This window comes from Dryobates pubescens, chromosome 31 (genome assembly GCF_014839835.1).
Source record: "Dryobates pubescens isolate bDryPub1 chromosome 31, bDryPub1.pri, whole genome shotgun sequence".
Lineage (NCBI taxonomy): Eukaryota > Metazoa > Chordata > Aves > Piciformes > Picidae > Dryobates > Dryobates pubescens.
Window position 1 is genome coordinate 11286608 of NC_071642.1, and position 13418 is coordinate 11300025.

A 13418-nucleotide genomic window follows, 5' to 3' on the forward strand; every position below is an offset into this window, starting at 1 on the left:
TGGGCATTGCTGCCTGCCTGGGCAGGGTCTCCAGGCTCTGCTTCACCTTTCCTAGCCAGCAGCACATTCCCAAGCACATTTTCCATCCTCCTGGGCCATGCACCCAGAGCTCTCATATCTGGAGGGCATTACAGTCCCTGCAGAGCATGGGCAGGAGCTCAGCCCAGCACAGGCATCACCCCTGGGCATTCAATCACAGGAGGGGTTGGGTTGGAAGGAGACTTAAAGCTCCTCCAGTTCCAACCCCATGTCATGGGCAGGGACACCTCCCACCAGCCCAGGCTGCTCAAGGCTTCATCCAACCTGGCCTTGAACACCTCCAAGCAGGGGGCATCCACAGCCCCCCTGGGCACCCTGTGCCAGTGTCTCCCCAACCTCACTGTCAAGAGTCTCTTCCTGCTATCCAGGCCTGGCTGCAAGCACTCACAGCTCCCTCTCCCAGCCCTCATCCCCAATGCTGTGCTGACATGCAGGAGCTCTCCCTGCCGGCCTGCCCAGCTCTGCAGGACTTCCAACCGCCCTGCCCTGCCCGGGGACCGTCCCTGGCAGCGGCTGTGCTGCCAGGCTGCTCGGCACAGGCAGGGAGCCGGCTCGGCCGGGTTAGGAGGCACACATCCATCTCTGCTCAGCTCCCCCTCCCCATGCCCCTAGTCAATATGTCTCTCTTCGATGAGAAAGTTAATAAATTTAGCTCTAGATTAAAAGTATCGATCATTTCATTTGTAAACCATAAATAACGGGGGGGGGCAGCGGGCGGCCCGCGGGGCAGGGGCTGCCGGCTCCGGCTGCAGCAGCCATGCAGCCCGCTGGGGCCGGGGGCCCTCATATGCATTCTGCCCGGCTGCTGGCATTGATTTGCTATTAGTCTCCACGCACCACCCAGTAGCACATCATTCCCGGGGCTGCTATTAATGGCCTTTTGATAAATAATCACTTGTAAGTCAATAAATTTTTATTAAACAGTGTGGCTCTTTGATTTATGGAAATCCGCGGGGGGTTGGCTGGGAGGAAAGGGATGCGGAATTGAAGCGGAGCCGCGATCCATCTGCCTGCCAGCCTTCCCGGCCCGGCCCGGCCCGGCCCTGCCTGCCAGCCCCGGACAGCCAGCACCCCGGGCAGCTAGCAACCGGGCAGGCAGCAACCGGGCAGGCAGCACCCCCGGACAGGCAGCACCCCGGGCAGCTAGCAACCGGGCAGGCAGCAACCGGGCAGGCAGCACCCCCGGACAGGCAGCACCCCGGGCAGCCAGCACCCCGGACAGCTAGCAACCGGGCAGGCAGCAACCGGGCAGGCAGCAACCGGGCAGGCAGCACCCCGGGCAGGTAGCGCCCCGGGCAGCCAGCACCCCGGACAGCTAGCAACCGGGCAGCTAGCAACTGGGCAGGCAGCAACCGGGCAGGCAGCAACCGGGCAGGCAGCACCCCGGGCAGCCAGCACCCTGGGCAGGCAGCACCCTGGGCAGGTAGCGCCCCGGGCAGGCAGCACCCCGGACAGCTAGCAACCGGGCAGGCAGCAACCGGGCAGGCAGCACCCCGGGCAGCTAGCAACCGGGCAGGCAGCAACCGGGCAGGCAGCACCCCCGGACAGGCAGCACCCCGGACAGGCAGCACCCCGGGCAGCCAGCACCCCGGACAGCTAGCAACCGGGCAGGCAGCAACCGGGCAGGCAGCACCCCGGGCAGCCAGCACCCTGGGCAGGCAGCGCCCCGGGCAGGCAGCACCCCCGGACAGGCAGCACCCCGGGCAGCCAGCACCCCGGACAGGCAGCACCCCGGGCAGGCAGCACCCCGGACAGCCAGCACCCCGGACAGCCAGCTCGCTGGGCAGGCAGCACCCCGGGCAGCCAGCACCCCGGGCAGGCAGCACCCCGGGCAGGCAGCAACCGGGCAGGCAGCACCCCGGGCAGGCAGCACCCCGGGCAGGCAGCGCCCCGGGCAGGCAGCACCCCCGGACAGGCAGCACCCCGGGCAGGCAGCACCCCGGGCAGCCAGCACCCCGGGCAGGCAGCACCCCAGACAGCCAGCTCCCCGGGCCGGCAGCACCCCGGGCAGCCAGCACCCCGGGCAGGCAGCACCCCAGACAGCCAGCTCCCCGGGCCGGCAGCACCCCGGGCAGCCAGCTCCCCGGGCAGGCAGCACCCCGGACAGCCAGCACCCCGGGCAGGCAGCACCCCAGACAGCCAGCACCCCGGGCAGGCAGCGCCCCGGACAGCCAGCTCCCTGGGCAGGCAGCACCCCGGGCAGGCAGCGCCCCCGGCAGGCAGCACCCCGGGCAGGCAGCGCCCTGGACAGCCAGCGCCCCGGACAGCCAGCACCCCGGGCAGGCAGCGCCCCGGACAGGCAGCACCCCAGACAGCCAGCGCCCCGGGCAGGCAGCGCCCCCGGCAGGCAGCACCCCGGACAGCCAGCTCCCCGGGCCGGCAGCACCCCCGGACAGGCAGCGCCCCCGGCAGGCAGCATTCCCGGACAGGCAGCACCCCAGACAGCCAGCACCCCCAGTAGGCAGCACCCCGGGCAGGCAGCACCCCGGGCAGCCAGCTCCCTGGGCAGGCAGCACCCCGGGCAGGCAGCACCCCGGGCAGCCAGCTCCCTGGGCAGGCAGCACCCCAGCCACGCTGCTGTGGGCATAGAACTGTTTGGTTTGGCAAAGCCCTCGAAGCTCATCCAGGCCAACCATCAACCCAGCACCCCCCTGGCCATTAAACTGTGCCCCCAGGTGCCATGGCCACGGCCTAGGGGCTAAGCTGCCTGGGGATGGGCAGCCCTGGGCACTGTGAGGTGTGGTTTAATGGCTGTGGTGGTCTTAGGCTGAAGGTTGGGCTCAATGGTCTTAGAGGGCTTTGCCAAACCAAACAATTCTGTGATTTTTATGGAAACAGGAGCCCTGGAGCAGGCTGCCCAGGGGGTGGGGGAGTCTTCATCTCTGGAGGCTCTCTGCCTGGATGCTTTCCTGGGTGATCCTGTTCTGCTGCTGGTGGTGATGCTGGACTGGATGATCTTTGAGGTCTCTTCCAACCTTGGTGATTCTGTGTGATTCTGTGTGTTCTCCAGAGCTCCCTTCCAACCCTTACCAGGCTATGATCCTGTGAAGGCAGCTTTGGGGAGCACAGAGCTGCTGCTCCCCACTGAGCAGGCTCCACACACCCTGATGGGACCCCAGCGCTGGCACAGCCGAAGTGGCTGCTGCTGTGTGCATGGGGAGCAGGGCAGCAGGAGGAACGGCAGTGGGCAGAGCAGGGTGGTCCTGGCTGCTGCCCCAGGCCCTGCATGGAGCAGCAGTGCTGCAGGAGGCATCCAGCTGCGGGGATGCAGGGAGCAGCCAGGCTGCTGCTGCGATTTGTCACTCTCCCCAGCTGCAGCAGGCCCTTTGCCACCTGCTTTATTTGTCTCCCAGCCCTGACGTGGCATCAGACAGGTGTTAAACTACTTAATCACTTTAAAATTGTTTTAATTTTCTGTTTTGTATTGATCTCCACAGCACCAATTAATCAGCTCACTGGACCAGGCAGTTAGTACATTAAAAATTGTCAGCCAGGCTGGGCAGCTTAGAAAATGTCAAAAAAATATCCTGACAGCAGCCCCTCACTTGTGCTCTGCTGGCTCTGCCCACGGGCAGTGACGTGGCTCTCCCAGCCCTGCCACGGGGCTGGGGCATGCAGCCTCCACCCCAGCCCCAGGCACCCTCCCTGGGACCTGCCCTTGCCCAGGCCCTGCACCTCCGCCACCCATCACCATGTGTCCCCTCCCGGCAGCAGAAGGACTGCAGAGGGGGAAGAGTTGTGAGCCCCACACTCTCTGTGGGACCAGACAGGGCTCTGTGGGGGGAGATCAGTTCCTGAACCCTGGGAAAGTGCTGCTGAGCAGTCAGGGCTCCTTGTCAAGCCCCCTCAAGCCCAGTGCATGGCAGAAAGTGGCAGATTGGAGAGAGCTTGAAGCCAGATGTGGGGCCTGGGGCAGGAATGGTCTGCAGCCCCATATCCTCAGACTGCTGCTTCAGGGGTTTAGGCCATCCCCAGGGGTGCCCTGGGCTGTCAGCCTGTCCTCAGAGGCTGCCTGCAGCCACAGGGAGAGGCCACCTGGCTTGCAGCCCCCAGCACCTCCTCAGTGCCTGTGCCATGCTGCTGCCAGCCCGTGCCAGCAGCACCTTATCTGCTATCGATTTCCTGCTGAGGGCTGTTTGCTCACGCCTGCCTGGCACTGAGCTGGCTCTGGGTGAACAATGGCCGAGTGTGCCAGGCCCCAGCAGCCTGCTCATGCCAGCAGGAGCCCCTGCAGCCTCCCGCGTGCCTGGGGACCCTCTGTGGCCCCCACCACGCTGCAAGGGCTGAGCCAGGAGAAGCCAGGGCAGGGGGAGGCAGAGCTGTGTGCACACACGTGTGGGGGCGCAGCGCGGGGGGCCCCACCGGGCTGGCAGGCAAACACCGCGGGGCCATTGATGCCACATTAATCCTGCAGCCCCGACAGCTGAATGGGCTCTCACTCACACCGTTAAGATAAATGGTATTTATTTGCTGCTGCTAAGAGCTTCCACCAAGAGGCCCCAACGAGTGACTTTTGATCCAGCACCTCTGGCTGCCGGTGCACGCCCAACCCCGGGCAAAGCCTGGGAAACGTCCCCAGGGCTGCCCGGCTCCTGCAGGCTCTTTCTGCCTCCTGTATAGCACCACCGCCACGGCCCCTTCCACTGCCTGGCACGCAGACCCTGCCCCAGAGGTGCCATCCCAGCCCCTTCTCCGGCCCAGCCTCAGGAAGGCACCCGGGACCGCACGCCCACGAAGCAAGCGCTGGGACTTGGCTGGGGCTGGGACCTTTATTTCATCAATGCCGAGGGCACGGCCGTGCCTGCTGCTGCCCATGCCTGCTGCCCCCAGCCCCGTGAGCCACGATCCCTGGGCAGGAGCGTGCCCCATCCCCACAGCCGGGCACCTGCCGGGGGGTCGCTGCCCTGGCAGGGAGCGGGAGGCTGTGCCGAGTGCCCGGGGCCCGGAGGGCTGTGCTGTGCTGGCACTCAGCCGCTGTGCGTGCCCAAGCCCAGCACCGAGAAGGCTGCGCGGTGCTTCCTCAGCAGCAGCCGGATCTTCTCGTCGTCCGAGTCGGGGTCCAGGGGCTTGTTGTATTCGTCGTCCTCGGCCTCAGAGGCTGCCCGCTCTCCGCCAGAGCCCCCCACCCGCTGTGAGGATGAGGAGGGCTCCAGGGCGCTCTTCTTCCTCCATTTGGTCCGTCGGTTCTGGAACCAGACCTGCCGCCCCGCGGGCCCGGCCCCGTTAGTAGGCACCGTGCCACGCACCCCGGCCCGTGCGGACACCGACACTCACCTTCACCTGGGACTCCGTCATGCCGAGGGAGTAGGCCAGCCGAGCTCTCTCGGGCCCCGCCAGGTACTTGGTCTGCTCAAAAGTCTTCTCCAGAGCGAAGATCTGGTGGCCTGTGAAGGTCGGGCGTGTGTGCTTCTTCTTGTGGATGCTGTCGGCCAGGTGAGCAGGGGCTGCAGAAGGGCAGGGAGGGGGGTGAATGCCTGGCAGCTCTGCAGTTCCCGAGCACAGCACCATGTGCCCACCAGCCCTCAGCACCCACACAGTTCCTCCACGCCGCTTCCCCTCCAAATTAAAGCTGTAGCTTGGCATCAAGGCTTCAGCTCCATCCCAGGAGGGCTGAGCTGCTCCCTGTGCCAGCCCCACAGAGCCAGAGCTGGGCTTAGTGCCTCCTGCTCTGGGACAGCAGAGAGGACACATCATTAGCAGCAGTGCATGAGCCCAGAGCCATGCAGCACTGCCTGCACCGTGCCCCACATCTTGCAGGATGCATGCCGGGGAGGCAGGCAGAGCTGGTTGGCTCATGGCTATGCCCAGAGTGAGCAGCCAAGCTGCCTGCCCTGTCTGCCCCAAGAGCATCACCTGGAGAAGGGGAAAGGGGACTGAGGCTGCCAGCGCTGAGCAGCTGCTCTCATCCCCATGGGACAGAGGATGCTCCCCTCCCACCCACCCTCTGGCACAGCAGCAACACCCTCTACAATCCTCCTGCCAGCTCCCCATCAGGCAGACATTGCTGCCAACCCAGAGCTGGCCATCCTGCCTCTCTGCCCTGAGCTGGGCTGGGCACTGCCCCCAGTGAGGCTGCCAGAGGGATGCGTGATCTCTGGGACAAGGAGCTCTGCCTGTCCTTGCCAGCTGTGGCTTGCTTGGGGGCCAAGCAGAGCTCGTCTCTGCCATTGGAGCCACCCCTGCTCTTCAGCCAAAACCTCTATGGCAGGTTGGCAGCTCTGGTGCAAGCGCCATTCCCACTGTCCTGGGGCAGTGCCCAACCGTGCCTCACACAGGGCGATGGAGAAGATGAGTCCCTGCCCTAATGCTGATGGGTTGGGGCTCTGCTGGGCACCCCCCACCTGCAGTACCCCCTCACCACCCACCCTGCCCGGCCCCGCTGTACTTACGGCCACCGCACTGCCGCCCACCACGCCAGTCTGGGGCTGCCTCTGCCCAGCAGCTGCGGCCCCGTGGGAGGAACTCGCCACCAGCCTTGGGGAGGGTCCCCACCTGGGCTCCGTAATAGACGCCCGGGGAGCTCAGTCCGTTAAATCCGCCTGCGTGGGGGTAGCCGGGGAGCAGGCTGCTGTTCGGCGTCGCTGCAGGCCGGTTGAGGATGTCAGAGATGCCATGGGGGGTGCCAGCCGCCAGCTGGGCACCAAGCCCAGGGGGGCCCAGCTTGTAGAAGGAGCTCTGCACCGAGTACTGGCAGACGGGTGCCTTGGCCTCAGGGAAGGGGCCCAGCGAGGGGCCGTTGAGCAGGAAGGTGCCTGGCAGGTTGGTGTCCATGGCTCTGATGCCAAGGTGGACCTCAGAGCCCAGCTCCTTGGAGGTGCGATGGCCAGCCCATGCCCACCAGCCCAAGGGCTACTGGAGCCCTGCCTGCCCTGTCCAGCGGGCACCTGGCTGGCCCTGGCAGGCTGGCCAGGGGGCCACGGCCTGGGCAGAAGGGTGGCCAAGGGCAGGGCCTGGGCAGCAGCCCTGGCTGACCCCACCGAGGTGGCACCAGCACCGGACCCTCAACTTGGGCTTGGGAAGAGCCAACATTTCTCTGATAAAGACGAGAGCTATTAGAATACGCGGCCCCCATTGGCCGGGGGGCTGCAGCGGGCGCTCCCATTGGCCGAGGCTCCCCGGCCTCGGCCGCCATTGGCTGCGCCACGGAGCCAGCCCGGGATTGGCCCGGCCCAGACAAATTGCACTTTGAAAGCCGGCGGCGGGGGGACGCGGAGCTGGACCGGGTGGGCATGGGATGGGATGGGATGGGATGGGATAGGATAGGACGGACCGGACCGGACCGGACCGGACCCTACCCTACCGGGACGGGACGGACCGGGGTGGGGGCAGCGCCGGACAGCGCTGGGCGCGGCGGGACCCCGCGAGTAGGGACACAGCAGTGCCACTGCCCCCCGGTGCGGCCGGGACATCTCCCGCTGCACCCCCCCCCCGTCGCAGCGGCACCAGACCCCCGGCGGTACCGGCGGGGCGGCCGCTTCCTTCCCTGTCCGCCCGTGCAGAGGCTGCTGCAGAGGGAACCGGGGCCGTGCGGGTTCCCTGCCGGCTTTGGCCGCCACCGCGAACGGCAGAGCAAACTGCCGCCAGCCCCCGGGACTGCCCCTGCACTCCCGGCAGCGGGGTAGGGGCAGGGGGGACCCCAGAGCCTCCCCACCCCCCTGGGAAAGCAGAGAGGAGCCATGGTCTGTGTCGGTTTCTTTATTAATTCATAGTCCGATAGCTGGTGTACAGGGAAATGATTCTATACATCAAGGGCTAAGACAGGGAGATCCAAAAGGCTTCTTTCCATAACAATTAAAAAAAGGAAATAAAAGTAATTATTTATTTATTTTTAAAACTTCTAAAAAGCTTCTAGTGTGCAGACTGCAGCATTCCCTAGGCTCAATGTCAGGTGCAGCCTCCTCCTACCAGCCCTAAGAGCAATCTGAGCGCGAAGCGATGTCACTGCAGGTGCCTGGCAGGGTTGCAGCACAGCACATTCCCTAAGGTGTATACAAGGCCAAAGCACAGGACCCACACACAACTCTACGGTGATGCTACGGAGTCAGCTGTCACAGTGGGTCTAGGGAGGTTATTGTACACAGCAGGGGTGATGGATGGAGAGTCTCTGCCTATATGGCTCAACTTCGGGGTGGGGAAGGGGTTGCTTTGCTCTCCAAAGGCTAAGCTGGGTCGTTTGCTTGGCTACAGCTTGGCTTCTTCCTGGCTGCAGGCTTTCCCAGCAGATGGGCACCCACTGAGGGACAGGGCTGCCCTGCCAGGGCCACCGTGGCATGGCCTGAAGCTGGAGGAGGGCTTGTTCTGCAAGTGGCCATAGAAAGCAAAGTCAGGCCCTGCAAAACAGCTCCACAGCCACCTCCAGAGGAAAGAGCAGGGGATCCCTACACCACTGTGCTACAAAGGCCAGCCCCCCCCCGCCCAGGAAAACGACAGTCAGGGACATGGGACCTACTGCCACCACCTGCATCCTTCCTTCCTGGGTCAAGTACGGGAGCAGAGTCAGCCCAGTGCACAGCTCAGCGCTGCCCTCCTGCTGCACAGCTGGCCCCAGGGCTGCCCTCACTCCAGGTGACTGCTTGGCACAGGAGTGTTCTGCCCAGCCAAGGTGCAGCCACGGGGGAAGCAGCTCTCTGCCCCTGTCCCTGGGACTGGTCCTGGGAGGGGCAGCATCCATGAGGGTATCAGCAGGCTCTCCTCATTTGTGCCCTTGCAGGGAGGCCAGGGGACCCTGCAAAGCCCTTGTGTGGGGTGTGTAGTGCAGGGCTGCTGGCTCCTGCCAGCTCCTGGCTCATAGATATTGTGCTGAGTAGAGCTAGGCACAGCCCTGTGTGTGGCACAAGCGTCCCCTGCTCTCACTGCTCATATTCCCTGGGCCCCAAGCACCTCAGTGCAGGCTTACAGCTTCACCCCAGCTGGAGCCAACACAAACTGGGGCTTGCACCATAGACAGGCCCATGGGACTGCACCTGTGGTACCCTCTCTCCAGGCCAGGAAGGGACCAGGCTCAGCTGGAGGGGAGCAGGGCAGGGGTAGTCTGCTGCCTGTTCACTCCTATAGCCTCCCAGCTCTGTTCACCAGAGCTGCTCACATACTCCAAAGGTTTTGCCTGTCCTGCAGCCTGAAGAGGTATTTGGAAGCAGAGCTGTTAGTGCTTTGTACATACTGCTAGAGTGTCCCTAGGGGTTTGCATAGTATTTATTGGTTCATATACACAAGGCTGATTGCTGTACAGTTTACACTTTCAACACAAGCAACGAGCTCAGTGCTCAGCCCAGAGCCCTGCCCTGGTGGGAGACGTTGCACGTGCTGGGGAGAGGAAGGGCAGCCCTGCACCAGCCCCTCTGCCCAGGGCAGCTGTGCCCTCCTCTCACACACCCCCTGGCAACTGCTGCCCTCCCCCTATCCCAGCACTCACTCAGAAGGATGAGAAGCTTGAGTCCAGCAGAGGCAGCACAGGCAACGGGGGGGTGTGTGTCAAATCCCTCTCCTTCCGAGGTGAGCAGCGCCCTGCCCCCCGGCTTCCCTCTCTCGCAGCCTGGGCACGAGGTTACACACGCCGCTGTGCCAGGGTGGAGTCTCCTTGCCTCTCATTTTCTGCCAGCCCAGCTCTTGCCTCCCAGAGGAGCTAAGAGGGTGCCCCTGGTGCATGCTGCTGTCTGCAGGCTGCGGGCAGCAGCGGGGCAGGAGGTCAGCTGTAAGTTCTGTAGCTCATGCGTCTTGCAGTCAGTCAGTCATGCGGATAGGAAGGTAAGGAGGTCTCATACAGAAGTCATGCCATAGCCTATAGAAACATGTACAGCCAGCCCTGCTCCCCTCCACTCTGCTTTCCTCTCCTCTCTTCTCAGCTGTGTGTCAGAACATGTGTGGAGTTCAGTGGTTTGGTGTTGAGGTGAGATCCTGGAGAGACACAGAGACAGAGCCGGAGTTACAAGGTGGCACAGCCAGGAGAAAGGGTGGGGGCAGCCAGGTACATGGCAATCTCAGCCCCTTCTGCTTTCTGTGCTTGTCCCACATGTACCTATCCTGCCCAGCTATCACAAGAGAAGTTTTAGGGGTGGGGGGTGTCAGAGAGATAGCAACAGAGAACCCCTAAGTGTCCTCCCTGGAGCTGGGAGCAATGACAGAGGTGGTGTTGGTGCAGGGAGCAGCAATGCATGGGAGCTGAGCTGCACCAAAGGCAGTAGCACTGCAAAGGAGCTGGGGGGGCTGCTGTAGGCTCTGAGGTAGAGAAGGCCAGCCCATAGCCCCCAGCCTCAACTAGGATGACCATCTGCACCTCACCATCACAGCAATGGGGAAGACCCCACACATTCCTACTGCACACCCTGGGCCACCTTGGCACACTGGAAAACAGCCAGAGCAAAGCAGCAGGGCACTGCCCCAGAGGGAGGTAAACCCAGGGCCTGTCTGGGCAGTGGGGCAGGCATAGGTGTGGGGACACAGCCTGCACAGACAGCAGCCCAGAAGCACAAAGCCCACAAAGCCTCTCGACTGCCATGCGCCCCCCCGACAGCCTCTAACAGCAGAGAGAGGAGGGTGACTGACAGACACAGCCATGCACATAGAGCAGAGGCCACAGGACTGCCCCCCTCCTGCCCCGACTGGCAGCCTCTCTCCTGGCTCAGGCAGTGCCTGGCAGCCGGGGAGCATGCATGCAGCACTGCCCCCCCCCCACTGCCAACCCTGCAGCCAGCAACGATGCAGCTGGGTCCAAGTATGCCGTGCTGAGCACTCTGCCTTAGGCCTGGGCTAGTCCCAGCCAGCAGGGAGGGCAGGGAGCAGGGAATGCACAGGACTCAAAGGATGATGCAGTGTTTCACACTGGGAAAAAAATATCCTGGGCCAAAGACAGGTCCTCTGCCCTCAACCTCCTCCAGCATTACGTTCCTGCACCCTCCTGCATCCCCCAGCAGCAGCCCACCACGGCCGGCACCCCCTTTGCCGGCCACGGGAGCTCCAGCAGCCCTCACTGCTGCCCTCTCGTGCCACGATGCGTGGCTGGCAGTGGCAGCTGCTTGCCTCTCCCAGAAGGAGCACTGGGAGCAGTGGCAGCAGAATGTGACACCTCATCCTGCTCACGGCAGTAGCAGCCCCTGGCATGAGGGGCACCCCGTGGTGCTGAGAACCGAGGCTGACCCAGCACTGGCAGCTTCAGGGCAGGGAACTCCACCCCCACTGCACTCAGGTCCTGGGCCCAGGAGCAGGTTAGCAGCAGGGGCAGGCTGCTGCCCACCCTCAGAGCTTTGCTGCACCACAGCAATTCGCCTCTGGAGGCTGAGAGCTGGGCACAGCCCTACACAACTTCCCCATGAGGATGTGCATGACCAGCAGCTCCGTGCAGGCAGCAGCATGGGAAGCTGGAACAGAAGGAAGAGCAAAAGTAGGGTTACCTCAAAAGAGGCCATTGGAGGGGTCACTGCTTCCCCCTTTTCAGGCTGGCTCGTTTCACTATCTGAGCCCCCATCCTGCCCCCGGAGACCTCTGGTTTTGGGACGCGCACTCCCACCTCCTCCTGAGGAAGCCACAGGGGCAGGAAGCAGGACAGCACCCAGGTGAACAGACAGACACACAGAAGAGGACAGGAGAGGGAAAAGCAGAGTCAGTTGGCAGAAGACACCAAGCAAGAAGTCTGGTAGAGTGGGCAAGAGCTGCCCATGGAAGCCTTATAGGGCAAATGGGAAAGGAGCCCAAGGTAGAGGAGAGGACAGAGCGTGGCAGAGTCCCAAAGCCTGCAAGTCCTGCAGAAGCAGTGCTGGGCAGAGAGCAAGGCAGGGCTGTGAGCCACACTGTACCTTGGCCCCCAGACCATCCCGCTGCAGGATGGAGTAATTAATGAAGTGATCATCCTCAGCTGCCAGGTCCTGGGGGTCCTGCAGGGAGCCTGCCAGAATCAGCTCCTCCTGCTCCTGCCTGTGATCCATGTCACCAGGGCCCAGCTGATGCACCACTTTCCGGATGACCTGTGGAGACCACACCGCTGAGCACCACGGCCAGCCCCAGCATGCTGTGCCCCCTCCTTGCCCAGGCTGGCTCTGGGCTGCACTGCTGCAGCCTGTTCCACACACAGGGCTGGCCGGAGAGGTGTGGTGACTGTAACCCAAGATGGCAGCAGGTGCCCTGCAGGGGCCCCTGGGCTGCGGGGAGCAGGGCAGCTGGGCAGAGGGGAGAGGAGAAAGGCTGCAGCGTGCCCCTGCCCACACCGTGCCCCTGCCCACACCGTGCCCCTGCCCACACCGTGCCCCTGCCCACTCACCTTCTTGGTGATGATATTGCCTTGGTCATCTGTGAACTGCTCCTCGGTTACCTGCTCTCCAGGGAGATGAAGCACTTCGTTCCCCTGCGGGGACAGGAGGGAGATCAGGGCGCTTCAGGGGGGCGAGGGGAGCCCCTCTGCAGGCAGAGCTCTGCAGCTGCCACGCAGCCCACGGCCTCCCGCCCTGCCCTGAGCCTTCACGGCTCTCCGCTGGCACTGGCCTCGGCCGCCGGTCCCTCAGCTCCCCGCCCGTTACCTTTACACGGACGCGCCGGCGGACGACCCAAGTGGAGGGAACCTCCTCGTCGTCCGCCAGCCCCTGGCTCTCCCCGAGCTCCTTGTCCAGCTCTTGGTGGGCGTGTTTGAGCAGGAAGCTCACGGAGCCCCTGACGATGTGCATGACGTTCTGGCAGCTGACCAGGAAGAAGGCCAGCAGCGCCAGGGCGACCAGCAGCTGTGCCAGGAAAGCCCACATGGTGCCCGGGCGCGGGCAGCCCTGTCCCAGCCCCGCGGCTCCGAGCCCGGCGCTCAGAGCCCAGCCATGCTGCCTGCCTGGGGTGGGCAAAGCCCCGGGGCGGGAGCGGCCCTGCGGGTCTGCAGCCTGCCCGGCGCGGTGCCCTGGCTCTGCGGGAGCGCTGCTGTAACCCAAGCTGGCACAACTCAGCTGGCTGTGGGCGGCGAGAAGGGCGCAGGCAGCTGGGGTGTGCTCTGCGCTCACAGCCTCTGCCAAAGTCATGGGGCCGGCAGGGTGACAGCACAACCTGTCCCCAGCCAGACCATAACCGGGACAGCCCTGTCCCCTGCTTCCTGGCTGCGGTGCGAGGGTCTGTCACGGGACAAACGAAGTCCCGGGCAGGAGCCAGGGGTCACTGTTGCATGTGACTGAGGGACACTGCAGGGCTGAGCAGTCCCCCCGAACACGGCCCTGCTGCTGGGATGGCTCTGCGTGCCCTGGCTAGGGAAGGGCACTTGCCCTCACCTTGTACCTGTGGGCTCCATGTGGCCATGGCAGGATGCCCACCGCCCAGCCTGGCCCCCAGACCAGCTCTATTTCTAGCTCCAGCAGGCTGCTGGGCCAGCAGCCAGGGCAGATACTCAGTAAGGAAGCAGGCAGGGAGGCTGCCCGGGT

The 13418-nt window shown here is 64.2% G+C and overlaps 2 protein-coding genes across 8 annotated transcripts in view; both read right to left on the minus strand.

The window, feature by feature from the left end:
- Positions 1 to 5006: 5006 nt before the first annotated feature.
- Positions 5007 to 6841, minus strand: NKX6-3 (NK6 homeobox 3). Its single transcript, XM_009901608.2, has 3 exons — positions 6429 to 6841; positions 5314 to 5483; positions 5007 to 5237 (listed from the first exon to the last, which is right to left on the minus strand). Exons 1-3 carry the CDS (start codon positions 6808 to 6810, stop codon positions 5007 to 5009), a joined length of 783 nt encoding a protein of 260 aa, XP_009899910.2. The 5' UTR covers positions 6811 to 6841.
- An 884-nt stretch (positions 6842 to 7725) lies between these two features.
- ANK1 (ankyrin 1) overlaps positions 7726 to 13418 on the minus strand; it is a 56175-nt gene continuing 50482 nt past the window's right edge. For 5 of the 7 annotated variants that reach the window (XM_054174936.1, XM_054174935.1, XM_054174939.1 and 2 more), the window contains 4 exons: positions 12290 to 12373; positions 11829 to 11996; positions 11427 to 11548; positions 7726 to 9933 (listed from right to left, as the gene is read on the minus strand). In XM_054174936.1, the coding sequence (XP_054030911.1) occupies positions 11450 to 11548; positions 11829 to 11996; positions 12290 to 12373 (351 nt within the window). In that variant the 3' untranslated portion in view covers positions 7726 to 9933; positions 11427 to 11449. Of the gene's footprint in view, positions 9934 to 11426; positions 11549 to 11828; positions 11997 to 12289; positions 12374 to 12545; positions 13088 to 13418 lie in introns of those variants that run through there. The other 2 variants (XM_054174944.1, XM_054174937.1) reach the window with 2 other exon arrangements.

Excerpts from the sequence above, each read along its gene's own strand:
- NKX6-3 (XM_009901608.2), bottom strand. The coding sequence starts at position 6,810 with ATGGACACCAACCTGCCAGGCACCTTCCTGCTCAACGGCCCCTCGCTG. Across the intron at positions 5,484-6,428 it reads TGGGCGGCAGTGCGGTGGCC|CCCCTGCTCACCTGGCCGAC; the intron begins GTAAGTACAGCG and ends GCCCTTCTGCAG. Across the intron at positions 5,238-5,313 it reads TGACGGAGTCCCAGGTGAAG|GTCTGGTTCCAGAACCGACG; the intron begins GTGAGTGTCGGT and ends GCGGGGCGGCAG.